Raw genomic sequence first — 19,491 nt, forward strand, 5'->3', positions numbered from 1 at the left:
AAAAATAGAAGGAGCAGAGTTTTCTAGTGAGAAGGTGAAGATACTTTTGACTACACTGAGTGTGAGGAATCTTAACAAGAGCATTACAAACAGGATTCTGGTTAAAGAATTTATTATTATGCTTGTAGTTGAGGGTAGATATTTTGTTTTAGCTCTCCGGCAAACAGAACCATATAGGTATTCAATAAATGTTTGCTGAGTAAATGACATTTTGATGTATTAATGTTAGTTCAGGAGAGCACCTAAACACCAATGTTGAGAACTTTTTTGGGAATACTTTAATTATGAACTTTTAGAACACTAATACAATTTTTTTCTAACAACCAGAAAAATTTGTTGTCCCTAATAATTCTTTTCAATGTGCCATTCTCAGAGCCCCAGCTGGGTGCAGTATATGGCTAAGCAATTAATATGGGACTGCTAGAGTTTTTAAAAAACATAGTCTATGAGAAGTTACAAATTTTTTAAAACATATTCTTATCTTTAGGATAATACTACAAAACTTTTCTAAAATAAATGCTGTAAAACTTTTTATTTGCTCTCTAGTATTTATTGATATGGTTAGCTTTCTGGTTTCTTAATTTACAGTACACGGTTATACTCATTATTAAAAGCTTTTTAAATATGATGCTGTGAAAGGTGTTATAGAGAGCAATTGCATAAATAGTTCTACTTATGACAGGGTAAAAAACACTAAGCAAACATACTTAATTGAATGCATGACTTCTTGGGGAATAAAAAAGCATTGTAATGTGAAACTGTAGGTGAAAACCCTCCTGAAGTTCATTGACGTTAGAGACAAAAGTTTTCAATTCTTTTCATTTCCTATTTGCTCTTTGCCAATATTGGAATAGTAAGTAGTTAACCTGATTGGTGAGAACCTCATAGTTATTGAGCCATATCCTAGAACCAGTAGGATTCTTTTGCCTCAAAAGTGAGAAATCCATTCCTGTCTCCGTTTTGCATTGCTTTTCCTTTGTTATTCTCAGTGGTAAACACACGTGGATCAGGACCCCACTAAAAGGCAGGGCTAGCAGTCCATTTCTCTTCTCCACCCTCTAGTGAACTCCAGTCTGCTCATGATAGTGTTTTTGAGGCAAGTCCATCCTCCTAGTTAACTGGGTACTCAAAGTCTGCTCTGAAGGATCAACTTGCCAGACAGGAAGAGACATGATCTATGGAGAAGCCTTATCTTTACTCCAGTTTTCCAAGGAGGTCTTTCGTTGGTGGAAGTACTGGCCCTCCACTAATGAAACTATGTTCACCCCCACTTGGCTACTTAGTGTCTGTTCTCTACTGACTATAACCCAGAAGGAATGGGGATATTATTATATTTTTAATAGGCTTTATTTTTTAGAGTAGTTTATCAAATATGTCCCTTTGCAAATATTTTCTTCCAATCTGTTGCTTGTCTTTTCATTCTCTTGAAAGTGTGTTCCACAGAGCACAGATTTTTTTCCCTTCTCTTTTACAGACGGGAACAGCATGGAAGAACATAGATTTTAATGTTAAGGAAATCAAGTTTATCTATTATTTCTTTCATGGAGTGTACCTTTGATGTTATATCTAAAACTCCTTACCATACCTAAGGTCATCTAGATTTTCTATGTTACCATCTACATTTACAGTTCTATGTTTTACGTTCAAGTCTATGATAAATTTTGAGGTAATTTTGTGTAAAGTTTTAAGGTCTATGTATAGATTCTTTTTTTTTTTTTTTTTTTTTTGCATGCATGTGGATGTCCATATGTTTTGGCATCATGTTTAGTTGAAAAGATTATGTTTGCTCCATTGTATTGCTTTTATTCCTTTGTCAAAGATCAGTTGACAATATTTTTGTGGGTCTATTTCTGGACTCTATTCTGTTTGATTGGTCTCTTTGTCTAGTCTTTTACCAATACCCCTTTGTCCTGATCATTGTAGCTTTATACTAAGTCTTGAAGTTGGGTAATGTCAGTTCTCTGATCTTGTTTCTCTCTTTCAGTGTCGAGTTGGCTTTTCTGGGTCTTTTGCCTGCCCAAACAAATTTTAACATAAATTTGTTCATATCCACAAAATAACTTTCAGGAATTTTGATTGGGATTGCGTTGAATCAAGTTAGGAAGAACTGACATCTGACAATACTAGTCTTTCATGAACATAAAATATTTCTCAATTTATTTAGTTCTTTTATTTATTTCATCAGAATTTTACAGTTATTACTCAAATAGATCTTGTATATATTTTTGTTAGACATATCTAAGATGTTAATTTTGTGGTGCTAATGTAAATGGTGCTGTTTTTAATTTCAAATTCCATTTGTTCACTGTGGCACATAGGAAAACAATGGACTTTTGTATATTAATCTTGTATCCTGCCTACTTACTCACTTAGTAGTTGTTCCAGGAGTTCTTTTTTACATGATTCTTTTAGAATTTTTACCTATACAATCATCTGATCTGTAAATAAAGACAAATGTATTTCTTCTTTCCTAACCTGTATACCTTTTATTTACTTTCCTTGTCATAATTCATTAGTTGGACTTCCAGTACAATGTTGAAAAGAAGTGGCAAGAAGAGGCATCCTTACCTTGTTACTGATCTTAGAAGAAAAGCTTCTAGTTTTTCACCAATAAGTACAATGTTAGCTGTAGGATTTTAGTAGATAGTTTTTATCCAGTTGAGGAAGTTTCCATTCTATTCGAGCTTGCTGATATATATATATATATATATATACACACACACACACACACATACACACACACACACACCCATATATATATGTGTGTGTATATATACATATTTTTTTAAAATTATGACTGGGCATTGGATTTTGTCAGATACCTTTCTGCATCTACTGATATGATCATGTGATTTTTCTTTCTTAACCTGTTGATGTGATGGATTACTTTACTTGATTTTTGAATGATGAACTAATCTTGTATATTTGGGATAAATCCCACTTGGTGATGGTCATGGTGTATCCTTTTTATATGCTGTTTAATTCAATTTGTTAATATTTTGTTAAGAATTTTTGCATCTATGTGTATGAGAGATATTGGTCTGTAGATAATGGTTCTAAAATGTTTTTTGCCAGTTTTTGATATTAGAATAAATCTTATAGAATAAATTGGAAAGTATTCCTTCTGCTTATGTCTTCTAGAAATAGCTGAGAAAATTGTATAATTTCATCCTTAAATGTTTCATAGAATTCATCAGTGAATCCACCTGGGCCTGGTACTTTCTATTTTGGAAAGAAACATTGATTCAATTTCTTTAATAGTTATAGGCCTATTCATATGATCCATTTCTTCTTGTGAGTTTTGGTAGATTGTGTCTTTCAAGGAATTGGTCCTTTTTATCTAGGTTATTGAATTTGTGGGCATAAAGTTGTTCATAGTATTCCTTTATTAACCTTTTAATGCCCATGGGATCTGTAGCAATGTCTTCTCTTTTATTTCTGATATAAGGAATGTGTGTCTTCTCACACTTTTTTCTTAGTTTGGCTAAAGGCTTATCAATTATGTTGATCATTTCAAAGAACCAGGTTTTTGTTTCATTGAATTTATTGATTTTCTGTTTTTAATTGTATTGATATCTACTCCAAATTATATTACTTATTTTCTTCTGCTTACTTTGAATTCAATTAGCTATTTTTTTTCTAGCTTCCTGAGGTGGAAACTTAATTTATTCATCTTAGATCTTTCTTTTTTTCTGTTAAGAAATATTATCAATACTATACATTTCCTTCTATGCATTGCTTTTGCTGCATCCCATAAATTTTGATAAGTAGTAGTTTCGTTTTGTTCAAAGTATTTGTGTTTTTTATTATTTTATTTTATTTTATTGAGACAGAGTCTCACTCTATCACCCACACTGAAATATAGTAGTGTGATATTGGCTCACTATAGCCTCTGCCTCCTGGGGTAAGCAATCTTCCCACCTCAGCCTCCCAAGTAGCTGAGACTACAGGCATGCATCACCACACTCAGCTAATTTTTGTATTTCTTTGTAGAGACAGGGCTTCATCATGTTGCCTAGGCTGGTCTCAAACTCCTGAGCTCAAGCAATCTGCCTGCCTCGGCCTCTCAAAGTACTGGGATTACAGGTGTGAGCCAACATGTCTGGCTGTTCAAAATATTTTTATATTTCTCTTGAGAGTTCTTCTTCGATTCGGTGTTATTTTGAAGTGTGTTGTTTAATCTTTAAGTATTTTGGGATGTTAAAGCTGTTTTTCTGTTACTGATTTCTTAGTTAAAATCCACTGTGGTCTGAGAGCATAGATTGCATCCTTCTAAATTTATTAAAGTGTGTTTTATGGCTCAGGATATAGTCTATCTTCGTGAATGTTCCGTATTAGCTGGAGCAGAATTTGTATTTTGCCCTTTTGGGATGAAGTAGTCTACAAATGTCAATTATATCCAGTTGACTGATGATGCTGTTGAGTTCAACTGTGTCTTTACTGAATTTTTGCCTGCTGTCTCTGTCCATTTTGGATAGATGGTTCCAACTAGAAAATGAAGTTCCAACTAGAAAAATGAAATTTATCTCTTTCTCCTTATAGTTTTATCAGTTTTTGACTCGTGTGTTCTTTTTTTAAGAAAAAGGGTCTATGTTTCCCAGGCTGGCCTCCTGGGCTTAAGCAATCGTCTTATTCAGTCTCCAGAGTAGTTGGGACTACAGATGCATACCAATGAGCCTGGCTTGACTCATGTATTTTAATGTTCTTTTGTTAGGCACAAATACATTAAGGATTGCCATGTCTTTTTGAATAAGTAACCCTTTTATTATTATGTAATGCTCCACTTTATTCCTGATAACACTCATTGTTAGAAGTCTGCTGTCTGAAATTAATATAGCTAATTTATCTTTCTTTTATTAGTGTTAGAATGGATTCTCCATCTCTTTCCGTCATCAATATGTATCTTGTAAAAAACACATATTTGGGTCTTATTTTTGACCCACTCTAGCAATCTCTGTATTTTACCTAGTGTATTTAGACCATTGACATTTAAAGTGATTATTGATATATATGGGTTAATATCAATCATGCTTGTTCCTGTTTGCTATTCATTGCTCTTATTCTTTGTTGCTACTTTTGTCTTCCATTCTTTTCCTGCCTTTTGTGGTTTTAATTGAGCATTTTATATGATTCAATTTTCTGTTAGCATATCAATTATACTTCTTTATAAATTTTTGTAATGGTTGCCTGAGAGTTTACAACATGCATTTACAAGTAATACAAATCTACTTTCTTTTCTTTTCTTTTCTTCCTTCTTTTGCCTAGGCTGGAGTGCTGGAGTGCAGTGGTGCAATCTCGGCTCACTGCAACCTCCATCTCCTGAGTTCAAATGATTCTCCTGCCTCAGTTTCTTGAGTAGCTGGGATTACAGGTGTCTGCCACCATGCTGGCTAATTTTTTGTATTTTTAGTAGAGACAGGTTTCATCATGTTGGCCAGGCTGGTCTCGAACTCCTGACCTCAAGTGATCTGTCCACCTCAACCTCCCAAAGTGCTGGGATTACAGGTGTGAGCCACTGTGCCCAGTCAAAGTCCATTTTCAAATAATACTATATGGCTTTATATGTAGAGCAAACACTTTATAATAATATTTCTAATTCCTCCCTCCCATTTCTTGTATTATTACTCTCATTCATTTCCTTTACACATAAGCTATAGTCATAAATACATTATTGCTATTATTAATTTGAACAAATTGTTATCTATTAGATAAATTAAGAATTTAAAAAAGATTTTACCCTTGTGTATTTCCTTTCAAATATTCTTCCTTTTTTACATAGATGTGAGTTTCTGACCTATATCATTTTCCTTCTCTCTGAAGACCATCTTTTAACATCTCTTGCAAGCCAAGTCAACTGGCACAAAAGTTCTTCAATTTTTGTTTATCTGTGAAAGTCTTTATTTCTCCTTCACTTTTCAAGGATGGTTTCACAGGATACAGAATTCTAAGGCTGGTGTTTTTTGCTTTTGTTTTTTCTCTCTCTCAACATTTTAAGTATTTCATGCCACTCTATTCTTGCTTCCATGGTTTCCGATGAGCAGTTGCATGTAATTCTTACCTTTGCTCCTTTATAGGTCGTTTTTCCTCTGTCTTCTTTCAATACTTTTTTCTTTATCTTTGATTTTTCTGAAGTTTGAATATGATATGCCTAGGTGTAGTTTGTTTGAACATTTACCCTGTTTGGTCTTCTCTGGGCTTCCAGAATCTGTGACTTGGTGCTTGACATTTATTTGTGGAAATTCCTAGTCATTATGTCTTCAAATATGTCTTCTGTTCCTGTCTTCCTTTTCCTTTTGGTATTCCCATTTCATGTATGCTACACCTTTTGTAGTGACCCCACAGTTCTTGGATATTCTGTTCCATTGTTGTTCAGTATTTTTTTCTTTTTGCTTTTTCAGTTTTAGAAGTTTCTACTGGCATATTCTCAAGCCTGGAGATACTTTCTCAGTTTTGTCTAGCCTACTAATAAGCCCATCAAAGGCATTCTTTATTTGTTACAGTGTTTTTGATATCTGGCATTTCTTTCTTACAATTTTTATCCTATGTATAATACTCATCTGTTCTTACATGTTTTCTATTTTTTTCCATTAGAGATGTTAGCATATTTAACATAATTGTTTTAAATTCATGGTCTGATAATTCCAACATACCTTCCATATATGAGTCTGGTTCTGACGTTTGCTCCATTTCTTTAAACTGTGTTTTTTTTTTTTTGCCTTTTAATACACCTTGTAAATTTTAGTTGAAAGATGAACATGATGTACTGAATAAAAGGACCTGTGGTAAGTAAGACTTTAGTAATGTGGTGATAAGGTGTGTGTGTTTGCAGTGGGGGGAGGGGACATTCTATAGTTCTATCACTAGATCTCAGTCTTTTAGTAGGCCTGTGCCTCTGAGCTGTGAATGTCAAAAATGCTTTTCAGTTTTTTTCCACTCCCTTAGTTGGTGCAGGATGGTTAGAGGGGGCCAGAGTTCGATATTTCCCTTCAACTATGTGGAAGGCTAGAGGAGGCTGACTAGAGTTGGGAACAGAACTAATCCATTAAAATCTTACTATCAGTTTTTATGAAGTTAGCAGTCTTGCAAGTTTAGTTCAAGAATAACATCCCAGAGACTTCCAGTTTCCAGTTCTACATGTAAGGATATTAGAAGTCATCACTCTGTCCTAAAAACAAATAAAAAGCTGAAGAAACTGAAAAATCAACAACTCTTCTTATATCCATCAGATCTAAGTTGGTTAGGCTCTGATAAAAACATGTATAGGTTAGGCTCTGATAAAATTTTTTTTTTTTTTTTTTGAGATGGAGTCTCACTCTGTCGCCCAGGCTGGAGTGCAGTGGTCATTGCAAGCTCCTCCTCCTGGGTTCACACCATTCTCCTGCCTCAGCCTCCCTAGTAGCTGGGACTACAGACATCCGCCACCATGCCCAGCTAATTTTTGTATTTTTAGTAGAGACCGGGTTTCACCATGTTAGCCAGGATGGTCTCGATCTCCTGACCTCGTGATCTGCCCACCTCGGCCTCCCAAAGTGCCGGGATTATAGGAGTGAGCCACTGCACCCAGCCTTTTTTTCGGGGGGATGCAGGGGGCAGACTTTGTAAGAAGAACAGAATGCTTCTTGTGGTATATTTCACAATGGTTACCCTCTCTCTTCCTTGATACTTTCCCTCTCCCCCTGCTGGTTGGTTGCAGAAGGTAAAACTTAAAAAAGTGTGGGCCTCCCCCATCCCATAACTGGGGCCCTCCTGGAGTTTTTAACTCTTGACTTTTCACACAGAGCTTCAGCCAAGTTTTAAATTACAATTCAGGTTTTTGTACCCTGATCCTGGTTCCCAAAGAGGTTTTCATTCCTGTAAGTTATGATTCTCTGAATCTGTCAGTCTAATCACTCTTATTTTTTGGGCAGCAGTTTGCCCTGTGACTCACTTCTCTGATGGATTTAAGAAGAGTTGCTCATTTTTCAGTTTCTTCAGCTTTTTATTTGTTTTTAGGACACAGTGATGACTTCTAATCTCCTTACATGTAGAACTGGAAACTGGAAGTTTCTGGGATATTATTTTTGAACCTTAAACTTCCAAGACTGCTAACTTCATAAAACTGATAATAAAATTTTAATGGAGAAGTTCTGTCCCCAAGATTACTTAAAAATCATAGTTGGACATATAAGAAAACTTTTAATTTATTTAAAGAAAAAAAGCTTCATAAAATACATTAGCATTTTTGTTAAAAGTAGGTTGAAAAGAAACAAAAAGGAATAATAACTTAAGCTCTAAATCTACTGTCCTAGACTATCCATTTATTTGGGATGAAGCAAGCCATTCTCCAAATAAGGTATGTAAACAGTATGATTCAGTGTGATTAGACTGATTTCTGTGTGCGTTTGAGAGTTTAGATTTCTTATTTAAATTTAACTTGTATGCATTGTGGTATTGGTGAATTAACTATTATTTACAGAAAAACATGTTGTTCTATTTCCTTTTATTATCCAAACTCTATGCAGTTTTAAGAAATTATTTTGTTGTTTCATTCTACTTACACATGGTTGTACATTACTTATTCCATGATGCGGCCGAGTGGGATTCCTAGCAGTGACATGTTCTAAGCATACGCGGCAGAGTGGGATTCCTAGCAGTGACATGTTCTAAGCATACGCGGCAGAGTGGGATTCCTAGCAGTAACATGTTCTAAGCATACCCAGAGGTTGAGATTCTATACTTTGTGTATAAAGGATACAGTGTGAATGTAGGGAGTGGGTTGAGAGAGAGAGACAGAGAGAGACTGACTTCAAAAAAGAGACTGCAAGAATATGCACCCCTAAATAGAAACAAAGAAAATCTCCTTTTCCTATAAATGTCTCCAAAACTACAAAATCAAAAATGAAAGAAAACAAAGGGGGAAATGAGTTATATCTAAACCTAAAGTTTCAGTTCTGATGTTCTACAACTCCTCTATTAGCTCCTGAGCAAACTGTAATCCACAATCAGTGAATAATGTTTGGTAACTAATACATTTCCTTCTCTTCCACAGGTCCTGGCCCTACTCCTAGTAACTGCTGTGTAGAAATTGCCTACTAAATAGACCAGGTCATGGGAACATGTGTATTTACAAAGGAGTTCAATCACTTACACTGGCGATGAGGACTATTCAAGTTCACAGAAACTTTGATTCAAGGCCATCAATATATAGATAAAAATTAAAAAGCAACCTTTACTAATGAAAAAAATCAATGAATAAAATTTGCTTCAAAAGTTTAAAGTTAGCAATCAGCAAATAAGAAAATAAAAGTTTAAAACTTCAATTACTTGTGCTTCATCATTTTTAATCAATTTTTTGTTCTCTATAGAGAACAAAATTCTGTATACTTCTTGAAGCCAAAATATCTTTCTCTCATAGGTTTAATCAAACAGAATATTTAGAAAAAAAAAACACAAGAATATCTCTTCGTAAGTATTTGCTGACAACAACAACATGCTTTAAAACTGTAGTGGGAAAGCAATTATTACACAACTTTTTGCAAGGTTGCAGTTGTTTTAAAACTTAGGGCCCAATTTTAATAAAAAACATAATATTTCCAAAATTATAATGTTTTTTCTAGCTAACTTAAAAGTAAATGTCAAAGTAGGTTTTAAATAAAACCCTTTAATCAATGATGTTTCTAATCCCAAAAATTTAACATAAAAAAGTATGACAAATATTAAAACATATACTTCCTAGGCAATATTCTGTGTTTGTTTTTGTCTTTGAAAGATTCAAGAAAATATTTCCTCTTTGTTCACATATTGCTTGTAACAGAGCTGATCATCTGATCTAGAGTATATCGATTAAGTAGTGTCTTTGTTGTCTTGTGTTTTAATATTTATCAAACATATTTATCATTTTCTCTTCATTTACATTTTGTTGTTTCACATACCATTTGTAATAATTACATTCAATGCTCCTCTTAGAGGACAAGAAATGTATGTCTTCTTTTTTGTCTGTGGTTTTATTTCTTCCATATCTGATAGGCCAGTTTTAGTTTCTTCATGTGCAGTACTGTTAAGATCAATGAGACTCTGTAGTAAAACAAGAAAATCTTTAAGGAGCTATACTTTTTGTATAATTTTATGAATGTACTAAACCACCAAAGTTTGGAATTAAATTTGTATTATCACTGTCAATGCGAGGAATCACAGATAAAAAAGAAGATTCAAGCTCCATATCAGTAGCGATTTGGGGATGTAACAGCAGTGTATTTTGCAGGGTACCTTGATTTAACCTTTTATAGACTTGTGTCCCCATCATTTTCAGTCATTTGTGTATACTGAATAAAGGTGCCTACAGTTTAGTCCATCCTCTGTACACATCCCAAAGATTATTCACCAAAACTTTTTTTTTTTTTTTTGAGACAGAGTCTCGCTCTGTCGCCCAGGCTGGATGCAGTGGCCAGATCTCAGCTCACTGCAAGCTCCGTCTCCCGGGTTTACGCCATTCTTCTGCCTCAGCCTCCCGAGTAGCCAGGACTACAGGTGCCTGCCACCTCGCCCAGCTAGTTTTTCTTGTATTTTTTAGTAGAGACGGGGTTTCACCATGTTAGCCAGGATGGTCTCAATCTCCTGACCTCGTGATCCGCCCGTCTCGGCCTCCCAAAGTGCTGGGATTACAGGATTGAGCCACCGCGCCCGGCCTCACCAAAACTTTTGTGAAATGAAAATACAACTCAGTTAGACAGGAAGTGAAATATAATTTTACTTGGATTCATCTCATTTGATAAATTTATATAACTGAAAGAAAAAGGAGAGAAACATAGGTCAAGCCTTCAGAAATTCAGGCATGCTTCCACTAATATTTATAGACAACATATTAAATAGTGCAAGGGTATACCTTAATCTCCCAGGCCTTTTAATGGTAACCTAATTATGAAACTGCTGATTTGGAAAAAACAGGAATCTTTGGTTTGTGAGAATATTGAGAAACTTCTTCCAATGTAAAAAACAAACCATAAACAATGATAACAACAATAAAACACCAGAGTAGAGTTAACTCTGCAATAGAAATCTCCCAAATTTGCCTTATGATTGTCATGGGTGGGTGGGTGTGGGTATGTGTGTGCCAGCAATTTGAGTGACTTGATAATACTTTGAGTGAGTGAAAGAGGGAACATCACATCATCACAGGAAACAATAAAAAGGCTAGAGGGCATGGACACATTGAGGAAGGGAATTTTACATGTAATCACTAAGGAGACAGAGATGTCAAAGCAGCTGATGGCTAAAAATGAATTATGTAGCTCTTTAAGATCACAGTTCTTCAAATCTGATCATAATTAACCTATTGGAGTTCTGGTATAGAGGCTGTTTCTGAAAATTCTGCTACCATATAAAGACACAATGGTGAATTATTATTAAGGTGGGTGAAAGGTCATATATAGTAAAACCATATTATTTTAAGTTTTATTATTTTAGAATTAGTAATAAACTGATATAGACTAAGATGACTTCTTCACAGATAATTAGAATAAATGGTGAATATTTAAAATATTTTTAAAAACGACTTTTTGACCGTTAAGAACTATAGAAGTCTCTATTTTTAAAAAGTATGAAATTTACAATTCTAATTATAAGCAATTATTACTAAGTAAAACTAGATCAACAGAAGGTCTAATGACTTGCTCTACATAAATATAAAAATAAAAAACTTGAGTCTCTTCAGAATACACAGCACAACATTTTAATTAATCTAGACTTATCTTTGCCTCCGTTTAAGTTACTGAGTTTTCCCTGAATGTGGCAAGAAATAATAAGCAACATTTCTCCTTATTCCTAAAATCTGTGCTCTTTAGCTCTAAAATGCACCCCTTTCCATTTGTTTCATTATTTCTGCTCATTTCCTAGGACCCATTATAACTAGCTATTTTTAAATTTACCACTTTTCATTTTTAACCAGATATATAAAAGAAATCTATCTAATAAGTAAACTTCAAAAATAAATTTTAAGATCAGATTGATTTTATGCCATATATTACAATATACTTTTAAGTTTTTACCTGAGGAGTTGTAGATGTTTGGAAGTTTTCATCCTCCAAATGTTCATTTTTTGATTCTGTGGTGTGCATGCTAAGATTTAAAATAACAATACTTTAAAAGAAGAAACAAAACTATAAATCCATATGAAAACAAACATGGTTAAGTGGGATTAATTTTTTAAAGGATTTTTGTTATAAAGTTGTATCATAGTCAAGTCAGATATCTTTATAGTCAACACAGATCCAAATATTCATCTTTTAACATTATTAACCAAAGCCATATGCATAAGTTTTAAAAACCATTATCATATAGAAATGTAACATTTCTCAAAAGTTCATAATGCTGGCCCATATCATAGAATCATGTATCAGAAAACACATAAATTTATTTTATGTACTGAACTAGTGTGTTTGAGTTAATATCCACTGTTGATTTAATCTATCTTCAGTCGTGATCCCACATAAAAGACTCTAGAAAAATTTTAAAGGAAATATGACCAACTACATTACTACCTACATCTATAAGTTACTGATACATACTATCTTTTTACGTGGTCCATTTGAAGGATCTGTAGATCCAACATTTAAACTTATCTATAAAGTTTTATTTTGAAGAAGAATAAACTAGATTAATAAAAGAATAATTACTTCTGATAACTTTTATTTTAAAGTATCTGTTGTTTCTACCTCCTCTGTAATCTTTGCTAGCTTTGAATGTAGGAAGGATAACTTTTCTTAAAAATACCTTCTCTCAATTTTTGAGTTGTTTTAAGAACGAAACTAAAGATTTCAAGTTTTAATTTTTAGATAGTCTATATTACCATATCCTGTAGCATTTCAAGTATCTATACTTTTCTAAAAGGAAAACAATTTTAATAATGAAAAATTTTAATAAAAAGGAAATGAAAAGGAACATTAACATTTGAGTAGCTACCATATGTTAGCTGCTTTACATCTATTGTCTTACTGTAATGAAGTAAAATATTACTGTGTAAAATCCTATAAAGAATCAAAACTGAAGTTATAACTTTATTAAAGCAAAAAATAACCTTTAAAATTTTTGATTAGAAACTTAGATCTAAATTCCTTTAAAGTGTAGTTCCATTTTGATTGAAGTGACTGTCAAAATTATTATCTTGTCATTAGAATGATGTATTAATCTATTTCCCTGCAGCTATGAAGAGATACCTGAGTCTGGGTAATTTATAAAGGAAAGAGGTTTAATTTCACATGGCTTGGGAGGCCTCAGGAAACTTAAAATCATGGTGGAGGGGACCTCTTCACATTGTGGCAGGAGAGAGAATGAGTGCAAGCAGGGGAAATGCCAGACACTTATTAAACCATTAGATCTTGTGAGTTAATTTCAAGATTATCTAACTCACAAGATCCAATTACCTATACCTTGTCCCATCCATGACATGTGGGGATTATTATAACTCAAGGTTGAGATTTGGGTGGGGACAAGGAGCCAAATAATATCATTCTGCCGCTGGCCCCTCCCAAATCTCATGTACTCACGTTTCAAAACACAATTATGCCTTTCCAACAGTCCCCCAAAGTCTTAACTAATTCCAGCATTAACTCAAAAGCCCAAGTCCAAAGTCTTGTCTGAGACAAGTAAAGTCGCTTCTTCCTATGAGTCTATAAAATCAAAAGCAAGTTAGTTACTTCTTAGGTACAATGGGGGTACTGGGAGAAATTGGCCAAAACAAAGGGGCTACAGACCCCATTCAAGTCCAAAATCCAATAGGGCAATCATTAGACCTTAAAGTTCCTAAATGATCTCCTTTTACTCCATGTGGCACATGCAGGTCACGCTGATGCAAGAGGTGGGCTCCCATGGCCTTGGGCAGCTCTGCCCCTGTGACTTTGCAGAATTACAGTCCCACTCTGTGGTGCTTTCACAGGCTGGTATTGAGGGTCTGCTGCTTTTCCAGGCACATGGTGCAAGCTGCTGGTGGATCTACCATTCTGGGGTGTGGAGGATGGTGGCTGTCTTCTCACAGCTCCACCAGGTAGTGCCCCAGTGGGGACTCTGTGTGGGGGCTCCATCTCCACATTTTCCCTTTGCACTGCCCTAGCAGAGGTTCTCCATGAGGGCTCTGCCCCGGAGCAAACTTCTGCCTGGATATCCAGGCATTTCTATATATCCTCTGAAATCTAGGTGGAGGTTCCAAAAGCTCAGTTCCTGACTTCTGTGCACCTGTCAGCCTAACACCACGTGTAAGCTGCCAAGGCTTGGGGCTTGCACCCTCTGAAGCAATGCCAGAGCTATACCTGGCCTCCTTTAGACATGGCTAGAGCTGAAGTAGCTGAGCCACAAGGCACCATGTCCCAAGACTGCATAGAGCAGGGCGGCCCTGGGCCTGGCCCACAAAGCCGTTTCCCCGCCTAGATCTCCAGGCCTGTGAGGGGAGGGGCTGCCACAAAGGTCTCTGACATGCCCTAGAGATATTTTCCCCATTGTCTTGGTGATTAACATTTGACTCCTCATTACTTATGCAACTTTCTGCAGCAGGCTTAAATTTCTACCTCCTTCCCCAGAGTTTTTTTTTTTTTTTTCTTGGATTGCATCATCAGGCTGCAATTTTTCTAAACTTTTATGCTCTGCTTCTTCTTGAACACTTGGCCACTTAGAAATTTCTTCTGCCAGATATCCTAAATCATCACTCTCAAGTTCAAAGTTCTACAGATCTCTGGGGCAGAGGCAAAATGCCACCAGTCTGTTTGCTAAAGCATAGCAAGAATGACCTTTACTCCAATTCCCAAGAAGTTCCTCATCTGCATCTCAAACCACCTCAGCCTAGACTTCATTGTCCATATCACCATCAGCATTTTGGTCAAAGCCATTCAACAAGTCTCTAGGAAGTTCCAAACTTTCCCACATCTTCGTCTCTTCTGAGCCTTCCAAACTGTTCCAACCTCAGCTTGTTACCCAGTTCCAAAGTCGCTTCCACATTTCTGGGTATCTTTACAACAGCAGCCCACTCTGTGATGCCAATTTACATTAGTCCCTTTTCACACTACTACGAAGAAATACCTAAGACTGGGTAATTTATAAAGGAAAGAGGTTTAATGGACTCACAGTTCCACATGGCTGGGGAGGCCTCAGGAAACTTACAATCATTGCAGAGGGCAGCTCTTCACAAGGTGGCAGGAAAGAGAATGAGTATAAGCAGGGGAAATGCCAGACACTTATAAAATCATCAGATCTTGTGTTGTGATCACATCAGATCACTCATTATCATGAGAACAGCATGGGAAACCACCTCCATGATCCAGTTACCTCCACTTGGTTCCATCCCTGACACATAGGGATTATTACAATTCAAGGTGAAATTTGGATGGGGACACAGAACCAAACCATATCAAATGACTACCTTGTCATAAGCTATTAGATTATGAGGTAATTGGTAAGAACAAGGGAGGTACGTGAATCACCTAAGTTGTGTCATGTTCTGAATAAACAGGCTGGCAGTTAGAGCCATTAGAAAATTTGAGCTGAAGTGCACATAAATTTTGAGGAGAGGACACAAAGTTAATTTACGTACTTACTGATTTTGGAATGCCTACTCTTCTGGTCTCTGAAGGTAAAGCAGCCAAACAAAACAAAATAAAACAGAAATATAGCCTTCTGCTCTCATGGATCTTATACTCTTATTAGGAGGAAGGGGAAGACTATAAAAAACATTTTCAGTACTGCAGAAAATAAATGAGGATCATGTGATAGAGATCAAGGTGACATTTGAACTGTGTCCTAAATGAGGAGAAGCTGAGACATAAGTAAGCAGACGGACTAGGAGCAGGCAAACATAACACCAACAATCATATAAGTAGAGACATCAAGAAACTAGGCAGCATATTTTAAGATCTGTAACTATAATGATTAGGATAGCAGGGCTTGGAACCCAGGCAAGCAGACTATGCATTAGAACTTCAAAACCTAGGTAAGAGGTCTGAATAACAGACGTATAGGTTAATAGCTATAAGAGAAGCTTGAGACTGAGTCAAGCAATATTTGTGACTGGCAGTCACTCAATACCCTCTTTATATATCTGCCAAGAGTGGAATTGGTAGGTGGTATGCCTAAAAGCAAGGACTTTGAGCTGAAAAAGAAATGTATTCAACTCTTCTCTTATCTTTTAGTAACTGTGGGAAGTGATTTATCTCCATTGGCCTCAATTTCCTTATCTGAAAAAATATATAGTAATGCTTAGTTTATTGGTTATCATAAGAATTAAATTATAATAGCTGATGCCAGTTGAACTATGTTAAGCACTTAACATGAATCATCTTCCTCATTTCTCTCAACAACTCTATGAGGTGTTTAATACTATTATCCCCATTTTATGTTCAAACTATGGAAGCGGGAAAGTTAAGTAATTTAACTTTCAATATAGTCAAAAAACTAGCAAGTGGCAGAGCTGGAATTTAAATGAAATACTCTTTAATATTACTCAGATCTTTGTCAACTTTGGTATTGTCTCTTTTTTCTTTTAACTGTTGTGGTGACATTGCATTACGAATTTAAATTGCATTTCTATAATGAGTACTTTTTCATATATTTACTGGCCATTTGAATATCTTCTTTAGTAAAGTGTTCAAATCTCTTGTCCATTTTTTTGTTGTATTGGATCCCATTTTCATATTGATTTGTTGGAGTTATTTTTAGGTATTAAAAATATAAATCTTTTATTGGATATATAAAGAACCAATATCATTTCCCACTCTGTGTCTTGCCTTTTTATGCTGATGATTCGTTTTTAAAAGATACTTTAATTTGGCCCAATTTATTCTTTCCTTTCTTTATCCTTAGAGCGTTCATTGTTTGAGAAATCTTTGCCAAATCTGAGGTCACAAATGTTTATTCTCCTATATATTCTTCCACAAACATTATTGTTTTGTTTTTCACATATGAAAGGAACAACAATAGGTCTATGGTCTATGATCCATCTGGAATTGAATTTCAAATATGGGGTGTGAGGGAGAGATCAAAATTTATTTTTCCCATATCAATATCTAATTGACTCAGCACAATTTATCAAAAATATCATCCTTTATTCACTGTATTGCAATGTCACTTTTTTGTAACTCAGGTAATCACATATATATGAATTTATTTTCATATTCTATCCTGTTCCACTGACCCATTTGTCTATCCTTATGCTAACATTATGCTAGTGCTTGTATTTTTTTTTTTTTTTTTTTTTTTTTTTTTTTTTGAGATAGGGTCTTGCTCTGTCACCCAGGCTGGAATGCAGTAACACAATAATAGCTCACTACAGCCTCAATCTCCTGGGCTCAAGTGATCCTCCCACCTCAGACTCCCAAGTAGCTGGGACTATAGCCACAAGCCATCATGTCCAGCAATTTTTTTTTTTTTAATTTTTAGTAGAGATGAAGACTCACTGTGTTGCCCAGGCTGGTCTCAAACTCCTGAGCTCAAGCAACCCTTTCGTCTCAGCCTCCCGTAGTGCTGACAGGCATGAGCCATTGTGTCCGGCCAGTATAGTAGATATTGGCATCTGGTGTTGTTGTACATTCTCCACTTTTGTTGTTCTTCAGAGTTGGATTGATTTTTTGATCCTTTGTATTTCCATATAAATTTTAGGACCAAGTTGTCAATTTACAGACACACAGCTGGAATTTTGACTGAAGTTACACTGAATCTATAGATTAATTTGGGGAGGACTGACATCTTAACAATATTGAGTCTTCCAATCCTTGAACACTGTATATTCCTCCATTTATTTAGATTTTATTGATCTTAATAATTTTTTTGTATTTTCAATGTAAAGAACAGTATGTCTTTCATTAGGCTTATTTTTAGGTATTTTATGTTTTTTGGATGGTTATAAAAATTTTAACTTTAAAAATTCATTATTGTTTCTTGCTGGCATACAGAAATACAAATGATTTTCATTCATTTCACTTTATATCAGGCCTTGATAAATTCACTTAATTCTAGTAGTCTGTAGATTTGTTTGGATTTTCTAAGTACATATATATATAGTCAGCAAATATAAGTTTTATTTCTTCCTCTAAATTTTATGCATTTTTCTCCCTTTTTCTTTTGTTTTTCTGGCTTTAACCTGCCATTACAGTTGCTCTAAATGATTGTTAACCTTGGTATTGTCTGTCTTCAGAATTTGTTCTAATACAGATCTGTTGGTGATAAATTCCTTATTTCTTTGCCTGAAAAATATCTGTATTTAACCTTCACTTTTGAAAGTGATTCTTATTAGATATATGTTAGAGTTTATTTTCTTTCTTTTTTTTTTTTTATTATTTTTTATTTTTTATTATACTTTAAGTTCTAGGGTACATGTGCATAACGTGCAGGTTTGTTACATATGTATACTTATGCCATGTTGGTGTGCTGCACCCATCAACTCGTCAGCACCCATCAATTCATCATTTATATCATGTATAACTCCCCAATGCAATCCCTCCCTCCTCCCCCCTCCCCCCTCCCCATGATAGGCCCCAGTGTGTGATGTTCCCCTTCCCGAGTCCAAGTGATCTCATTGTTCAGTTCCCACCTATGAGTGAGAACATGCGGTGTTTGGTTTTCTCTTCTTGTGATAGTTTGCTGAGAATGATGGTTTCCAGCTGCATCCATGTCCCTACAAAGGACGCAAACTCATCCTTTTTTATGGCTGCATAGTATTCCATGGTGTATATGTGCCACATTTTCTTAATCCAGTCTGTCACAGATGGACATTTGGGTTGATTCCAAGTCTTTGCTATTGTGAATAGTGCCGCAATAAACATACGTGTGCATGTGTCTTTGTAGTAGAATAATTTATAATCCTTTGGGTATATACCCAGTAGTGGGATGGCTGGGTCATATGGTACATCTAGTTCTAGATCCTTGAGGAATTGCCATACTGTTTTCCATAATGGTTGAACTAGTTTACAATCCCACCAACAGTGTAAAAGTGTTCCTATTTCTCCACATCCTCTCCAACACCTGTTGTTTCCTGACTTCTTAATGATTGCCATTCTAACTGGTGTGAGATGGTATCTCATTGTGGTTTTGATTTGCATTTCTCTGATGGCCAGTGATGATGAGCATTTTTTCATGTGTCTGTTGGCTGTATGAATATCTTCTTTTGAGAAATGTCTGTTCATATCCTTTCCCCACTTTTTGATGGGGTTGTTTGTTTTTTTCTCGTATATTTGTTTGAGTTCTTTGTAGATTCTGGATATTAGCCCTTTGTCAGATGAGTAGGTTGCAAAAATTTTCTCCCATTCTGTAGGTTGCCTGTTCACTCTGATGGTAGTTTCTTTTGCTGTGCAAAAGCTCTTTAGTTTAATTAGATCCCATTTGTCAATTTTGGCTTTTGCTGCCGTTGCTTTTGGTGTTTTAGACATGAAGTCCTTGCCCATGCCTATGTCCTGAATGGTACTACCTAGATTTTCTTCTAGGGTTTTGATGGTATTAGGTCTAACATTTAAGTCTCTAATCCATCTTGAATTAATCTTC

The 19,491-nt window shown here is 35.3% G+C and overlaps 2 protein-coding genes across 2 annotated transcripts in view; both read right to left on the minus strand.

Moving 5' to 3' along the window:
- SLC9B1 (solute carrier family 9 member B1) overlaps window positions 1-19,491 on the minus strand; it is a 130,008-nt gene that overhangs the window by 83,761 nt on the left and 26,756 nt on the right. The window contains exons 2-3 of the mRNA XM_010363329.2: window positions 12,024-12,093; window positions 9,912-10,053 (exon numbers count right to left, since the gene is read on the minus strand). Coding sequence (XP_010361631.2) covers window positions 9,912-10,053; window positions 12,024-12,093 — 212 coding nt within the window. The remainder of the gene's footprint in view (window positions 1-9,911; window positions 10,054-12,023; window positions 12,094-19,491) is intronic.
- SLC9B2 (solute carrier family 9 member B2) overlaps window positions 12,052-19,491 on the minus strand; it is a 94,616-nt gene continuing 87,176 nt past the window's right edge. The window contains exon 13 of the mRNA XM_030915042.1: window positions 12,052-12,093. The gene's annotated coding sequence lies outside the window, so the exon portion shown is untranslated. The remainder of the gene's footprint in view (window positions 12,094-19,491) is intronic.

Source organism: Rhinopithecus roxellana, chromosome 2, assembly GCF_007565055.1.
Source record: "Rhinopithecus roxellana isolate Shanxi Qingling chromosome 2, ASM756505v1, whole genome shotgun sequence".
Classification (NCBI taxonomy): Eukaryota; Metazoa; Chordata; class Mammalia; order Primates; family Cercopithecidae; genus Rhinopithecus; species Rhinopithecus roxellana.